The sequence below is a fragment of the Clarias gariepinus genome, chromosome 27 (genome assembly GCF_024256425.1).
Source record: "Clarias gariepinus isolate MV-2021 ecotype Netherlands chromosome 27, CGAR_prim_01v2, whole genome shotgun sequence".
NCBI classification, from domain to species: domain Eukaryota; kingdom Metazoa; phylum Chordata; class Actinopteri; order Siluriformes; family Clariidae; genus Clarias; species Clarias gariepinus.
In genome coordinates, this window is record NC_071126.1 from 10,212,852 (window position 1) to 10,227,500 (window position 14,649).

The 14,649-nt window shown below is 37.9% G+C and overlaps 1 protein-coding gene across 2 annotated transcripts in view; it reads left to right on the plus strand.

Moving 5' to 3' along the window:
* Positions 1-257: 257 nt before the first annotated feature.
* gmds (GDP-mannose 4,6-dehydratase) overlaps positions 258-14,649 on the plus strand; it is a 90,749-nt gene continuing 76,357 nt past the window's right edge. The window contains exons 1-4 of one of the 2 annotated variants that reach the window (XM_053489485.1): positions 258-438; positions 10,379-10,423; positions 10,719-10,806; positions 12,046-12,066. In XM_053489485.1, the coding sequence (XP_053345460.1) occupies positions 349-438; positions 10,379-10,423; positions 10,719-10,806; positions 12,046-12,066 (244 nt within the window). In that variant the 5' untranslated portion in view covers positions 258-348. The remainder of the gene's footprint in view (positions 439-10,378; positions 10,424-10,718; positions 10,807-12,045; positions 12,067-14,649) is intronic. The other variant, XM_053489486.1, reaches the window with a different exon arrangement.

Below are 14,649 nucleotides of genomic sequence, written 5' to 3' on the forward strand. Positions count from 1 at the left end.
AGTTTTCCTCATTGGCTCTTGATTCTTTTGAGATCCTTGTACATCCGCGTTTCTGCAAAACGGTGCTGTGTCAATATTTGCTAAACCAACAAAATTGTGAGGAATTGCCTTAAATAGTTCGGGCCATGCCCTATAGAGGGCGCTGTGCAGTCCAGGTGAACGTAGAGCGAGATCCCTGTCGTCTTACGTCATAGTAAGACGTCATCGCCGGCGTGCTCTGTGATTGGTTTCTCGCGTCGCGTCAGTGGTGTGTTTACTGTGAATCTGCCGCTCCGGGAAGAAACAAACTCTCCGGAACTGTGTGAGAGAGATTACTCAGACGGAAGCCCATTTATTCTCAGACAGACGATGGCTCAGTGCACGGCGGCGAAATCCTGTCCTAAGGACTGCGGGGACAAGCCAAGGAGAGTCGCCATCATCACCGGCATTACCGGGCAGGTAAGAGTTATTTCACCGAGAAACACAGGGCGATATCTGCACAGGCGGTTAGCCATGTTTCGAGAGGGTTAGATCACGGAAGTAGTGAAGGTTTCTTTATTTGGTTTATAATCTCAACCAGTGATTTACAAACCAGTACCGAAGCATCTCAGAGACCCGATAGACCGGCCGTGCTGTCTCAGGCTTGCTGTCATACAGGTGTGCATAAAGGTCGAAACCAGGAAGAAGCCACCTGCATGAATCATCACTGGACAAACTGCTGGGTCCGTTTCCCAGCGCACTCATTCACACGGAACCCCTAACCGGATTCAGGTTTAGCTGCCTCTTACTGGGGGACAGAAACTGCCAGCAGGGGAGTGAATGCACTTTGCCTTTGCACTGTATTTCACTTCACCACCATGTTGTGCTTGTGCCACACTAAACAGCATATATCCCAGTTAGGAAGCTGGCTTCAGAGCGGAGGTTCAGCCAGGATACAGCACCACCAGAGCAGACAGGAAAAAGGGCCTCGATCAAGGGCGCAACAGTGTCAACCTGGCGGTGCTGGGATTCGAATCCTCAACCTTCTGATCAGTATAGTAGGGCCATTCTTGCTCCTTTGTTGGTTGATTTCAATGCGGGATTTCAGTGATCATGCTTATAAAAGGATGATTGAAACCAGAATGACATGATACAGAATCATCCAGTTTTCTTTTAAGGCTGCTTTAAGTGATTTTAGGAAAATGGCTAATCTGAACGAGCAAGTTACTACTTGCCGCAGATCATCTCTGATAGAGTTAAATATATATTTTTGGAAGTATTAAGTATATCAAGGCGGCACTCTGGCGTAGTGGGTAGTGCTGTGGCCTCGCCCCCAGTGGTACAGAAGATGAATGAATGAAAAAATGAATGAATGAATAAGGAATGAAGTATATCTAATATATAGACTGTCGGTTGTTGACCAAATATGTTTATTTGGTTTTCATTGAAACATTTCTTTCATCAATTTTCATTTTTTTTTATTTGTAAAGCATTTCTGAGGTTCTCTCTATTGTTAGGTTTGTTATCCCATTAACCGTGACCATCAGAATGTTTTGTAATCTTTGAAAGCTGGAACTGTCTAAACCTGCTTAACCTGAGGTTAAAAGTCAGAAGCATTGTTGATGGATGTCATGGTAGATTTGATGTTTTTTGTCCCCTAACATTCAGCTTTCCTGTCCTGTCTTTATGGTTATGGTGTTTCTTCATGGAGCTGTCTGTTTACCGGAGGTCATCTTAATCTTCACCAGTACAATAACATTCATTCATAAAGCAAAAAACAGCCATCAATGTTTTGTCCTCTGCTGCTGTGTAGCAGTAGCTCTCATTAATCATGCTGTGTTGTGCGACTTTGAAAGTAATGAAGGACGAGGTCGCTGCTGACGAGGATGAAGCGGTTAAAGTGTTCTTTGAGTTTAAGATAACAGGGATTGGGAGGGTGGGGGATCTGGTGATGCGCTGTTCTTTTTTGCCTCAAATGCTTTTTTTCCTGATGTACAGTACTGTGTAGAAGTCCTCTCATTTCTTCATATTAAATAAAAAAAATTAGACTGAATTAAAGGAATGAGAAAAAATGTTTTACCATTTTACAGGCTGCAAAGTGCGTAAAGATTAAACATAGTTGCAGGCAATGATGAGCGGACCCAAGCACCTTGCGCCATTGCCACCTGGCCACACCACAAAATCTCTGTGTTTTTTGATCATGTTAAGACCCCCAAAAAGACCTGCATGCTGAATAAAAAGCATCACACTATTATTTCACTCAATTTGATGTTATTCATATTGAGCATGTTAAGGTTACCAGTATGACATCGTAGACATCATTAACAACTTCAGCAGCAACCTCATTTCCCCCCTCGTATGCTCCAATCACATCACACAGCTTTAAGTTGAATGGTTCTTAATGATTGAATGATTCACAGGTCACTGTGTGGCTTAACAAACAAAGCACATTTCTCTGAAACTGCTCAGGTATAGGAATTGGAATAAAAAAAAGGGCTTCAGGAAGCCTGGAGAACTATCTCCCAGTAGAACAAATGCCATTCAAACAAGAAAAAGGTTAAACGGGGCTGAGTCATCTTAGTCCTCATCCTTATAGTCACGTTTAATTTTTAATTAGTCATTTAATTATTCCTTGCTCTCACACAATAAAAGCTTTCTTTCAGGCTCGTAAAAAGGCCTCATTATGCGTAAAATGATATAAAAAAAAATTTTGGGAAGATTATTGACAAGTTAAACAGCCTTAAATGATGAATGCATTCTCCACTATTGCATCTTATCCCTTTTCACGTGCAAAGTGTAGTTTATTATCCTGTGACGAGGACGCATGTAGGTGTAATGTTGACTTAGCTCTCCTTTGTGCATGTTTAAGGACTTTAAACCTGTAAATCATTTGCTTTTTTTATACCGGATCTCCTCCTTGACTTGATTAAGATGACATTATTTATATGCGTTATCCTTCACAGGACAAAGCAGACAGCTAGCTCTGAAGAGACTTGATTATCTGTACTTAATTTTTAACCAGAAACTTGAGTAGACTAATAGTGTTATCTAACATGGTGTAGTAATGTGTGTAGGGTTTGGTTTCATTCATATCAAAATTTAAAGCAATTCCCAACTGGGATTAATAAAGTTCTTTCATTAATAAAGTTCTTTTTTTATGCCATTTTTTTGTAAGATCCATGTTAACAAAACATTTATAATTACATTATGACTACATTTTATATATATATATATATATATATATATATATATATATATATATATATATATATTAATTTTGTAAGTTTCTTGGACTGAAAGTCTAATCTGGTGGGTGTGTATGGGTTGGAGTCATACTTGCCCATATATAACTTGTCCATACATTTCCTTAATTGATGCTTGTTTCATATGATGTCATGTTTGTAACTCATAGGCAAGTCATGCTGGCCCCACGTATATAAGCTATAGGTTTGCATGCTGGGGCTGTAAAAGGCATGGACTAGTCATGCAGGAGGTGCATGCAAAAGCGATGACTACCAATGGAGAGCACACAAAGAAGCTTTTGACCGTTTTGCATTAACATTTACTGGTTAGAATTTACTGTTGTTAAGCACAGTATAGTGCATTATTATGAATTAACTATAGTGTTAGGAAGATTTATTGTTCATGGAGATTATGTTGCAATAGAAATAAAATCTAATTCTTTATTGTCTTGCGAAAATAACCGATGATAACCTAAGCTGCGTCGTCTGAGTCGTGAGAGCTAAAAGGATGGCTAAGCCATGTCAAAACTTGTGGACTTGTTTAAGAACAATCTAATGTTCAACACAGGAGATCTGTTCAATTCGCTAAAAAATGAACCAAACTGTTTCAGTGTGTCCATGCAAACTAGGGATGAGAAGGTTCTCCTTCCTCCCAGCAAACACGCACATGACTCCTCAGGATTAACATAAGTTAGAAAAAAAAATCAGGTGTGCCAACACAACCTAATAAGGGGTAATGAAATCCTTAGCTCAACAGCTGCTTATGTGAGTTTATGGTCAAAACTTGCATCATGGGGGGAAAAAAGTGGGCTTACATCAGCCGAGCTGAACATACATGAGTGGCAGTAAAGTTGACATGAACACAAGTTGTAGTTTCTTGATGGGACTGTGCGAAAGTGCCATCCAACCGACAAAGCGAATAGGGAGCTGGGCCCTTGTCGATCATTAACTTTACTTCTTCAGGTGACAAAGCTAGCCACTGTCTATTGACCCCACGTTCTGCTGGGTGCCTCGGCTTTAAATGGCTGTGCGTAGTCCTCGTCGATTTATATTATGCTAACCCAACCTGACTGATTTACGCACCGCACTTAATTTTGATTCATTTTCCTGAAGAAATTTTACACAGAACCTTTTGATGGCTGCACTGTGCATGTTTCTGTCCTAGTAAAATGATATACTGACCTTGTTATCACCATCACGTAATTGCCAGGTGCAAATAAAGCAAGGAAAATCGGTGCCACTTTGTTTTTTGAGGCAAAACCATAATAACATAAACTATTATTGTCTATCCCAACGCAGAACCATGTACAAGTTGTTAAGATTTTTGTCTGGTACAAACTTGCTAAGCTCAAAGACACAGTTCCGTTCTGAGAGGGAATATGGTGGTAGAGAAGTTTTCTAATGTTAGGTAAACTTGAATGATGTGAGTAAGGTGGCTGCAGTCTGATCCTCTTTTACGAATACACGAAGCAACTTATACGGCGAGCTGTTCAGCTGGTTAAATGCAATAATGCACAGTAATGGAACTGAGCAAGTATGTGAGCTTCGAGTCTATGACTTCCTGTGATTGTGCTTTTCCCCTTCCTTATAATTTTTGTTTCTCTTGAAATTGAGAAAAAGTTTTTAAAAAATCTTTGAGCTACGGGTGTAAGGCGTCACCTCTTTCATTTTGTTTAAAAGATCCGTTACATAATGTGACCACATGGTATGGTATGGTATGATATCGACTGTAGTCCATACATGATAGAAGGTTCTTTACAAAGCAGATTATCTATCTTTGCTCACTTGAGTTCTTGGCTGGTATGTGTAGTGCAAAAAAACATCCATAGGTTGTTGGGGTTATTTTTGTTTCTCTGCTTGTTGAACCAACCTGTTCATCCTGCCGGTCCGGACATAAAATGTCCGGAGGGCTTGGGCTTCTGGCTTGTCCAATCTTGACCGTTAATAGTCTGCGCTCCTTTTGCCCTGTACTCAAGCTGTTCTAGTGTATTTTATGTTGGAGTAAGTTGGTCGATTGTTTCGTCTTGTTTTTATATTTAAGTGTCTTTTTTTCCTATGTAATTAGATCAGCTGTACCGTTTTATGTCAAGTTAATTACAATATACTAGACTTTGTGCCTTGTTCTCTTTGTACAACACAGTGGCTGAACGTTAGCTCATGTCTGGATAGTGGAACTGCGCCTAATGCCAGTCCACCTGCTCAACTCGCTGTTACGTTAATTGTCAATTTTGCAGGAGAGACGCCGCTTTTAAGGAGATTTACAGGAGAGTAAAACTATCTGTAACATGCTGTGTGTAGAGCCCACATTGTGTTTGTGTGCCAGGGAAAAATGTAAATGTAGGGAAATAGACATGTGACCTTGATGTCAGAATGGTAATATTTTCAGGTGTTAAAATGTAAATTTTAAGTATAAAAGCGGTTCTCTTTATAACTCTCAGGTTACTCCTAGCCACCCCTAAAGTGCTTTTAGGCCCTACATATATTGATGTATAGGATTAATAATCGAGCCCGGCCAAAGGTAATGTGTACCATAAATAGCCAATAAACATAGAGGATGGAGGATCATGGGTAGGCTGGAAGAAAAAAAGAGAAATAAAACTAAATATACAGATTATTTAGATAAATATTACTGAAATTAATATTAATTATTTCATTCACTTATTCTCTATACTGCTTATCCTGAACAGGGTCACAGGAAGCCTGGACGGGGTGCCACTGCATTTTAGGGCACACAAACATTTAATCACACCCCTCGGGCAATTTGTCAAATGCTAATTACACTAAATCTGAATATCCTTGAAGGAAACTTGAGTACCGGGAGGATTTTTTTCACCAAGTCAACTTCACCAAGTGCTTTACAAAACCCCATAATTTTATTTAAATGAAATTACTATGAATGATTGATGATTATCAGTTACTATGCTGATGTCTAGTAATTTAAAATGCCTATTTGCGGTTGTGTTTTAAAGTGTTTCCATTAAGTCTAAATAAATGATCTACTCTTGACTTTCTCTTCTTTTCTCACTTCACAATGCTGATTACTCTGATTTTTACTTTAAAAAAGCCCATGCATGTTCTAACTTCTTAACAGAGTTTATGTGTTTATTTTGTAATTACTGAACTGCTTTCAGGAGGTCATTGGTCAAATAAAATGAGTAAAATCCTTGTTTGTAATCCATTGTTCATGCCGCCAGGATAGGGCAGGTCGCATAACAAAGCCGGCATTATTAAAACATTAAATATTGATGTTAAAATAGAATTAAAGTCATCATCACATAGCCAATAATGAGCTATTGCATTCTACAACCGAGAAGCTAGTCTCGGTTCTATTTATATCACCAGACTCTTATTTCTAGTTTCTAATTACTGCAGATTTCTGGGAAGATAATTATGCAGGTTTAAAAGGGAAAAATGATTGTGTGTATGGAATTGTGCTAAAATTCTGTTATGGTTATATCAAAAAAGTCAGCTTAAACTTGTATTTGTTTACTTTTTACATTACATTTAAATTTTTAGCTAACAAAGCTAATTTTTCTATCCGCTTGTGCATATACTGTATACTGTATGTGTTATAAGCTGTAGTGTTCAGTTTTCTCTCTCAACCAGCAGAGGGCGCCATTACCCTGTATGATCAATCATTAACACAGACAAGTGGACTCTATTATACTGTACTTTTCTTTTTTTTTTTTTGTATTTTGCTGGGATGTTTTGTCGTAGTTTGTCCCATGACACAAAATCATATGAAATCCTTTCATAAAATGATGATTTAAATAAACTTAGCAGAACAGGTAAAACAACTAATTTAAACATAATTTATTTTTTTAAATGCCCAGCAGTAATAAAACACCAAATATATCTTTTTAAACAAGTGATGAACAAGAGTACAAATCAATTTCAAGTTATTTTGATTGATCAAAGTTGATCAGCGAGGCTCCGCTGAACCCAGAAAAATAATTGTTAAAGATATTTGAGAAATGCATTCACCATCTCTACCGCTATGCAAAACACCCAGTATTTTCCTAAAGTCACTTTAATTATTTTCATTATTATTATTATTATTATAATTATTTATTTATTTATTTATTTATTTATTTGCCATATTGGCTGTTCTGGAGAAAAGCACGCTGTTACACTTCCTATTAACAGGTTGGCTTAGCTGAAAGATGATCTAATCGTGGACTAGATGAGAACCAGTGTCCGAGAGAGAGAAGTGTGTGTGCTGGGATTGGAATGCTGTGACTGTATTGGTTTCCTGTCTGACTCTCTAATCGGCGGGAAACAGACCACATTTCCCAAAAGTCCCAGCAGGCTGATAAACTTCATTTATAATAAAAAAAATAATGGGTCTGTAGTGTAAGTGTAGTTCGCTGGTAACGCTCACACACTTATGGATGTGGAAGAAGTCTTCACTGATATTGCATATCACCTCGGCCATCCGAAGCCGCCTACGAGCGTACGTGACCTCTAGTTAGTAAGCACAGGAGGCTCTGAAAGACACTTCAGGTGCCTTAAAGAAATAAGTTGTATCTTAACCCATTCCTGCACTCATGTCTTATTTATGTCTTTAAGGCAATACAGTTTGCTCCAGCAATAACTCTCCAGGAAGTCTGTGGCTATTTTTATTATTTTATTTATCACCAAGGAGAAGCTCAGTTCTTCCATCGAATGTCTATTTAAGGAAGATTTCATTAAAGATCACATTTATTCACAGTATATATGCTCGTACACTTGCACACACTCAGACGCGAAATCACTTTCGTTTTTCCCAGAGGCCACAGGGGCCGTTTCTATATCACCCCAGCAGGAAGCAGGGGTGGAAAGTCACGGCCAGAGCAGAATGTTCCACACTTCCAGAAAGTACAGTTATGTGTCTAAGAAGGAAAAACAAAGGAATGCGCAAGAAAGAACAAGAGATGGAGTAGGGGAGGGTAGGAAAGCGAGAGGAGTGGGTGACTAAAGACAAACTGACTATACCATTGTTTGCCTTTAGGAATTTGTAAGAAGAACGCATTTAAATGCAAACAAGGATTCAGTCTGGTTTAATGCAGATCGATTCCAGTTGGTCAACATTTTCAGAGACTGGATGATAAAATCTAGGCTGTATTTGAAAGGTTTGACTGCACAATGTGTAAAATGCCACTTTTTAGATTTAGTGTGCAAGACAATTTGTTTTACAATTTTGTTTAGATGCTTTGAACTTCCTCTTTTTAGGCAAACCATGACGCATTTCCGAGTAAAGGTCTGTTCATCCTGAAAAGCAATTTCAGTTGTGTCAAGTGATCAGTCAAGCAAGACTACCTGCTTCACAATATAGTGGTTGCTATGACTGAATTAAATGTGTTGAGTGGGTTTTTGGAGAATGTTGAAGCCAAGAAAAATGGTATTTACACTGTTGCCATGTCAGTTTCCCCAGCATTAATGGACTACAGGTATGTTCTGTTACATAGTACATAATCGGATTTCGATGTTGTCCAAACACCATATTATATACCTAACAAATCTATCCATACGATGTGTCGAGATTATGTTTACCCTCTCTTGCCATGGTTCTTTTCACTTTGTCTTGTTCTCCTTTAGGATTTTTGAGTTGCAGTACTGTGCAAGTCTTGAGCCACATCTCATTTATTCGCTCAAAAGAATTTGGTGTTTATGTCCAGTAACAACATCAGAAGCAACCTCATTTCCCCTCTCATTTGTTCTAAGCACTCACCAGTAAACAAATTATCAAGGTCACTCTGTGGCTTAACACTCATTTAAACACTGCTCTGAAGCTGCTCAGTTTGTACTATAATAAGGTTGTGTTGTCAGCTATTAAAGTGAAACTGGAACTGGTAGAGGAGGCAGCTGAAGTTTTTGTATTGCTTTTAGTGTTTCTCATGATGTCCAGCAACGTTTGTGATAATTGTTGGAACTACTGATGGTAACGTGGTACAAAAATACAAGGCACAGTTTAATTTTTGTTAAGCCTCAGTGTGACGTACTGTATGAATCAGGTTCAGATGATGAGATGATCAGGCTGGTGATTATTATACTGGTGAGGCTAAATGCTAAGTGGTTAGAAAAGATAAATGGGAAAATGTGGTTGCTGCTGAGTGATGCTGAGGTTGTTACTGTACATAAACAATATTAATTCAAGTCAATATTAATGAAATGTTAGCTAAATATTATTTTATATTAATAGTAAAATAACATTTTATTATTACAGTGGAACCTATTGCTAATAGCTTTTTTTTTTTACATATTCAGCGAGCATTTTGTCAGATGCTTTGTAAACGAGCAAAGTTTTGATATACAAGTACTGTAGTACGTATACGCTTTATCTGCCAACTATTACATGATGACTGAGCCAATCGTTCTTCTCTCTCACGCGCTGTGGGATTGTGGGTAATCGTCTCCAATATAACATTGTTACCAAGTGTGTTGTGTGTGCGTGTACAGTTTTTTGTATTTGTGTTTGTGTGTGTGTGTGTGTGTGTGTGTGTGTGTGTTATAAACACTGTTAGTATTATTTGTAAAGTGTTAGAGCTGACTCTATATTGCTGGTCTATATAATATTTGGGGGGGGGGGGACAAAATCTTTAGCTTTAAAAGAGATGTTTAAGATTTTTTTTGTGATAATTTGTTGGCATCCATAATAAATATAGCAAAAAATATTAAACATACTGTACAAAGGTTTAATGTTGGGTAGGTTAAAATTCACATAGATTACATCTTTATTACAGATTCTTTTACTGACCGGTTTTCATTTGGAAGAAAAAGCCCTTCTTGTTTAGTTTTTTTCCCCTTAAAACAGCTTACAACCAGGGCAGATTAAAAGCACTCTGTAAAAAAGCTATGTTTATACATATTTACTCGGGGAGTTTCTCAAATTTGTGTCATTTGCTGGAAATTTCATTCTGCAAATAATGAAGTATTTGTGACCGCCCTAGATATCATCAAGCCCTAATGCTTAGTAAAAGTGAGAGTTGACCCAGTGTGCTTGACCATGGAATGACCTCAAAGAGGCTGGATTTCCAAAAACAACCTGTGTGAGTGAGCATGAGTGTGTTGCTCCAGGTGTTTATGTTTTAGGATGTAATTCAACAAGGAGCATCCATTGTTGTTTTTATGCGCAACTATGAAGTCTGATAAATCTGTTTTATACTCATACTCTGTGTGTTTATGTGTGTGTGTTTCAGGATGGATCGTATCTGGCAGAGTTCCTTCTGGAGAAAGGATATGAGGTACTGTTGCATTGTGAGCTAAAGCACTAAAGGCCCTCTGTGCCTACATTTTATTCACACACACACCCTCATACGGCCGTCTTTGGTCACTGCAGTTTCTTTGAAGATTTACATCAAACTAATATGTGAATAGTTCCAGTGGGGAAGAAATTGACACACTATTTCTACTACTTTTAGGTTTGGATTTTAGTGTAATATAGCATATTCTATAGCAATTCTGTGATTAGAAGATCCTAGTAAGGTGTGTGTGTGTGTGTGCGCGCGCGCATGCTTGTGCTTGTTTGTATATGTGCAGGTTCACGGGATCCTTCGCAGGTCCAGCTCCTTTAACACCGGCCGCATTGAGCACCTTTACCATAACCCTCAGACACACACGGAAGGAAGTAAGTCATGCACATACGACTAAACTTTTCTATAATACATTCTATGTATTCATATATTTTAAACTCACTTTTACTTCTGGGTTTTTAAGAGCATTCCGGGTTGTCATTTACCTCAATTATTTTTTTAATTAGTTGTAAAACTAATTCTTTATAAATATAAATGTTTTTATATGTTTAAAATAATTTGTTGTGTATAAATTGTGGGTACACATCTTTCTGTGAATTGTATGTGTTTGAATGAGTTTTTCTTATTTATATATTACAGGTGGAAAGTGAATTAAAATTTTATAATAGCCGGGCTCCAGATGGTGCCTGAAATAGTCACCAATGCACCTAATCGTTTCATTTTGTTAATAGTTTTAATCCAGACGGTGGTCAATGGTGACTGGTGACCTTTTAAAAAAAGAAAAAAAAAAGAAAAAGGGCATGTAGCGATATTCAGTCAGGTGATGGACACTGCGCAGCACGAGAGTACAGGAGAAAACATGATGGTACAGCAGGGCTGCGTTCAATAACGGTAGTGATTGTGAACGTACAACAGTTAGATCAGACCGTTAAACGTTTCACAAGCGCTTGAGTTATTGAACTGTACTATCCTGCTGTAATAGTACTGTATATGTATATGGATGCACATGCTTAGTGAAATGCAAAACAACAGAAGAAATTAATTTAACAACTTACTTGTAATAGTAATAACAACAATAAAAATAATAAAACAATAATAATAATAATAAAGTCTGAAATATTTATAACTAACCAAAAAAATTTTTTTTTTTAAAGTGTGCATAAAACAAGCGCAAAATTTCTGCTCAAGTGCTGTGCTTGTGCATGACCACATTGAATGCATTTTTAAATGGCAATATACAGTATGCTACACAATAGGGCTGCAACAATTAATCGCTGTCATCGACTAAAATAATAATCAAATTATTTGACAACAAATCAGTTTTATAGGTATCAGTGTTTCAGAACCGTTTTTTAATAATTTAATATTTAGTAAATGGGATATTACTCTGATATTACAATAATAATAACAATATAATAACAACGATAATATTAATAATAATAATAGTTTAAATGTAAATGAGTATTTAAAGTGTTTAAATACAGTGTTTTAAATGTATGTAATTACGCTGTTTTTAAAAACCCAGAAGTGAACAATAAGGTGCAGTATTTTGTAACTGTCAGATGATATGAGAAACACTTAACAGGCACTAACATTATACCACATATCAACAGGATCTGAGCGTTCAGCAGGGTGTAAGTTATGTTTAATTAATATATTCTTTAAAAGGTCTTTTTTTTCTTTTTTTTTTTGCATAAGATCTTTTCAGATGGTTTTCATGACTATATTATTATACACTAAATTCACTGGCTTTGTAATCCAATAAAATGAAAGTATAGCATGAAAACTAGACATTATTCTATTCCACTTTGCAGAAGGTTACCTGGGATTTTATTTTCTGGCTATGAATGAAATGAGCTACTATGTTGTGGATCTTTGTACTGTTCTTTATAGAATTTGCATGATTTCTATCTTTTTGCCGTAATAATAAATGAGCCTGTGGTGGAGGAGGGTGTGTGTAAATACATGTAGACTATAAATGTGGGTTTTACTCAAGAAAGCAGTACAAGTTTTTTTTTTCTCAAAACATTCTCAAGTCGCTGAATGTCTCCCAACATTTTCATGTGTGTGTGTGTAGTTAGTGTGTGTGTGTGTGTGTAGTTAGTGTGTGTGTGTGTAGTTAGTGTGTGTGTGTGTAGTTAGTGTGTGTGTGTGTAGTTAGTGTGTGTGTGTGTGTGTGTAGTTAGTGTGTGTGTGTGTGTAGTTAGTGTGTGTGTGTGTGTAGTTAGTGTGTGTGTGTGTGTAGTTAGTGTGTGTGTGTGTGTGTGTGTAGTTAGTGTGTGTGTGTGTAGTTAGTGTGTGTGTGTGTGTAGTTAGTGTGTGTGTGTGTAGTTAGTGTGTGTGTGTGTAGTTAGTGTGTGTGTGTGTAGTTAGTGTGTGTGTGTGTAGTTAGTGTGTGTGTGTGTAGTTAGTGTGTGTGTGTGTAGTTAGTGTGTGTGTGTAGTTAGTGTGTGTGTAGTTAGTGTGTGTGGTTAGTGTGTGTAGTTATGTGTGTGTGTGTGTGTGTGTGTGTAGTTAGTGTGTGTGTGTGTGTGTGTGTAGTTAGTGTGTGTGTGTGTGTGTGTGTAGTTAGTGTGTGTGTGTGTGTGTGTGTGGTTAGTGTGTGTGTGTGTGTGTGTGTGTGTGTGTGTGTGTAGTTAGTGTGTGTGTGTAGTTAGTGTGTGTGTGTAGTTAGTGTGTGTGTGTAGTTAGTGTGTGTGTGTGTAGTTAGTGTGTGTGTGTAGTTAGTGTGTGTGTAGTTAGTGTGTGTGTGTAGTTAGTGTGTGTGTAGTTAGTGTGTGTGTGTAGTTAGTGTGTGTAGTGTGTGTGTGTAGTGTGTGTGTGTAGTTAGTGTGTGTGTGTAGTTAGTGTGTGTGTGTAGTTAGTGTGTGTGTAGTTAGTGTGTGTGTGTAGTTAGTGTGTGTGTGTAGTGTGTGTGTGTGTAGTTAGTGTGTGTGTGTGTAGTTAGTGTGTGTGTGTAGTTAGTGTGTGTGTGTAGTTAGTGTGTGTGTAGTTAGTGTGTGTAGTTAGTGTGTGTAGTTAGTGTGTGTAGTGTGTGTGTGTAGTGTGTGTGTGTAGTTAGTGTGTGTGTGTAGTTAGTGTGTGTGTAGTTAGTGTGTGTGTAGTTAGTGTGTGTGTAGTTAGTGTGTGTGTGTGTAGTTAGTGTGTGTGTGTGTAGTTAGTATGTGTGTGTGTGTGTGTAGTTAGTATGTGTGTGTGTGTGTGTGTGTAGTTAGTATGTGTGTGTGTGTGTGTGTGTAGTTAGTATGTGTGTGTGTGTGTGTGTGTGTAGTTAGTATGTGTGTGTGTGTGTGTGTGTGTAGTTAGTGTGTGTGTGTGTGTGTGTGTGTGTAGTTAGTATGTGTGTGTGTGTGTGTGTAGTTAGTGTGTGTGTGTGTGTGTAGTTAGTGTGTGTGTGTGTAGTTAGTGTGTGTGTGTAGTGTGTGTGTAGTTAGTGTGTGTGTAGTTAGTGTGTGTGTGTGTGTAGTTAGTGTGTGTGTGTGTGTGTGTGTAGTTAGTGTGTGTGTGTGTGTGTGTAGTTAGTATGTGTGTGTGTAGTTAGTAGTGGTGTGTGTGTGTGTAGTTAGTGTGTGTGTGTGTGTAGTTAGTATGTGTGTGTGTGTGTAGTTAGTATGTGTGTGTGTGTGTGTGTGTGTGTGTAGTTAGTATGTGTGTGTGTGTGTGTGTGTGTGTAGTTAGTATGTGTGTGTGTGTGTGTGTAGTTAGTATGTGTGTGTGTGTGTGTGTATTTAGTGTGTGTGTGTGTGTGTGTGTGTGTGTAGTTAGTATGTGTGTGTGTGTGTGTGTGTGTGTAGTTAGTATGTGTGTGTGTGTGTGTGTGTGTGTAGTTAGTATGTGTGTGTGTGTGTGTGTGTGTGTAGTTAGTATGTGTGTGTGTGTGTGTGTGTGTAGTTAGTATGTGTGTGTGTGTGTGTGTGTGTGTAGTTAGTATGTGTGTGTGTGTGTGTGTGTGTAGTTAGTATGTGTGTGTGTGTGTGTGTAGTTAGTGTGTGTGTGTAGTTAGTGTGTGTGTGTGTAGTGTGTGTGTAGTTAGTGTGTGTGTAGTTAGTGTGTGTGTAGTTAGTGTGTGTGTGTAGTGTGTGTGTAGTTAGTGTGTGTGTGTGTGTAGTTAGTGTGTGTGTGTGTGTGTAGTTAGTGTGTGTGTGTGTGTGTGTAGTTAGTATGTGTGTGTGTGTAGTTAGTATGTGTGTGTGTGTGTGTGTGTAGTTAGTATGTGT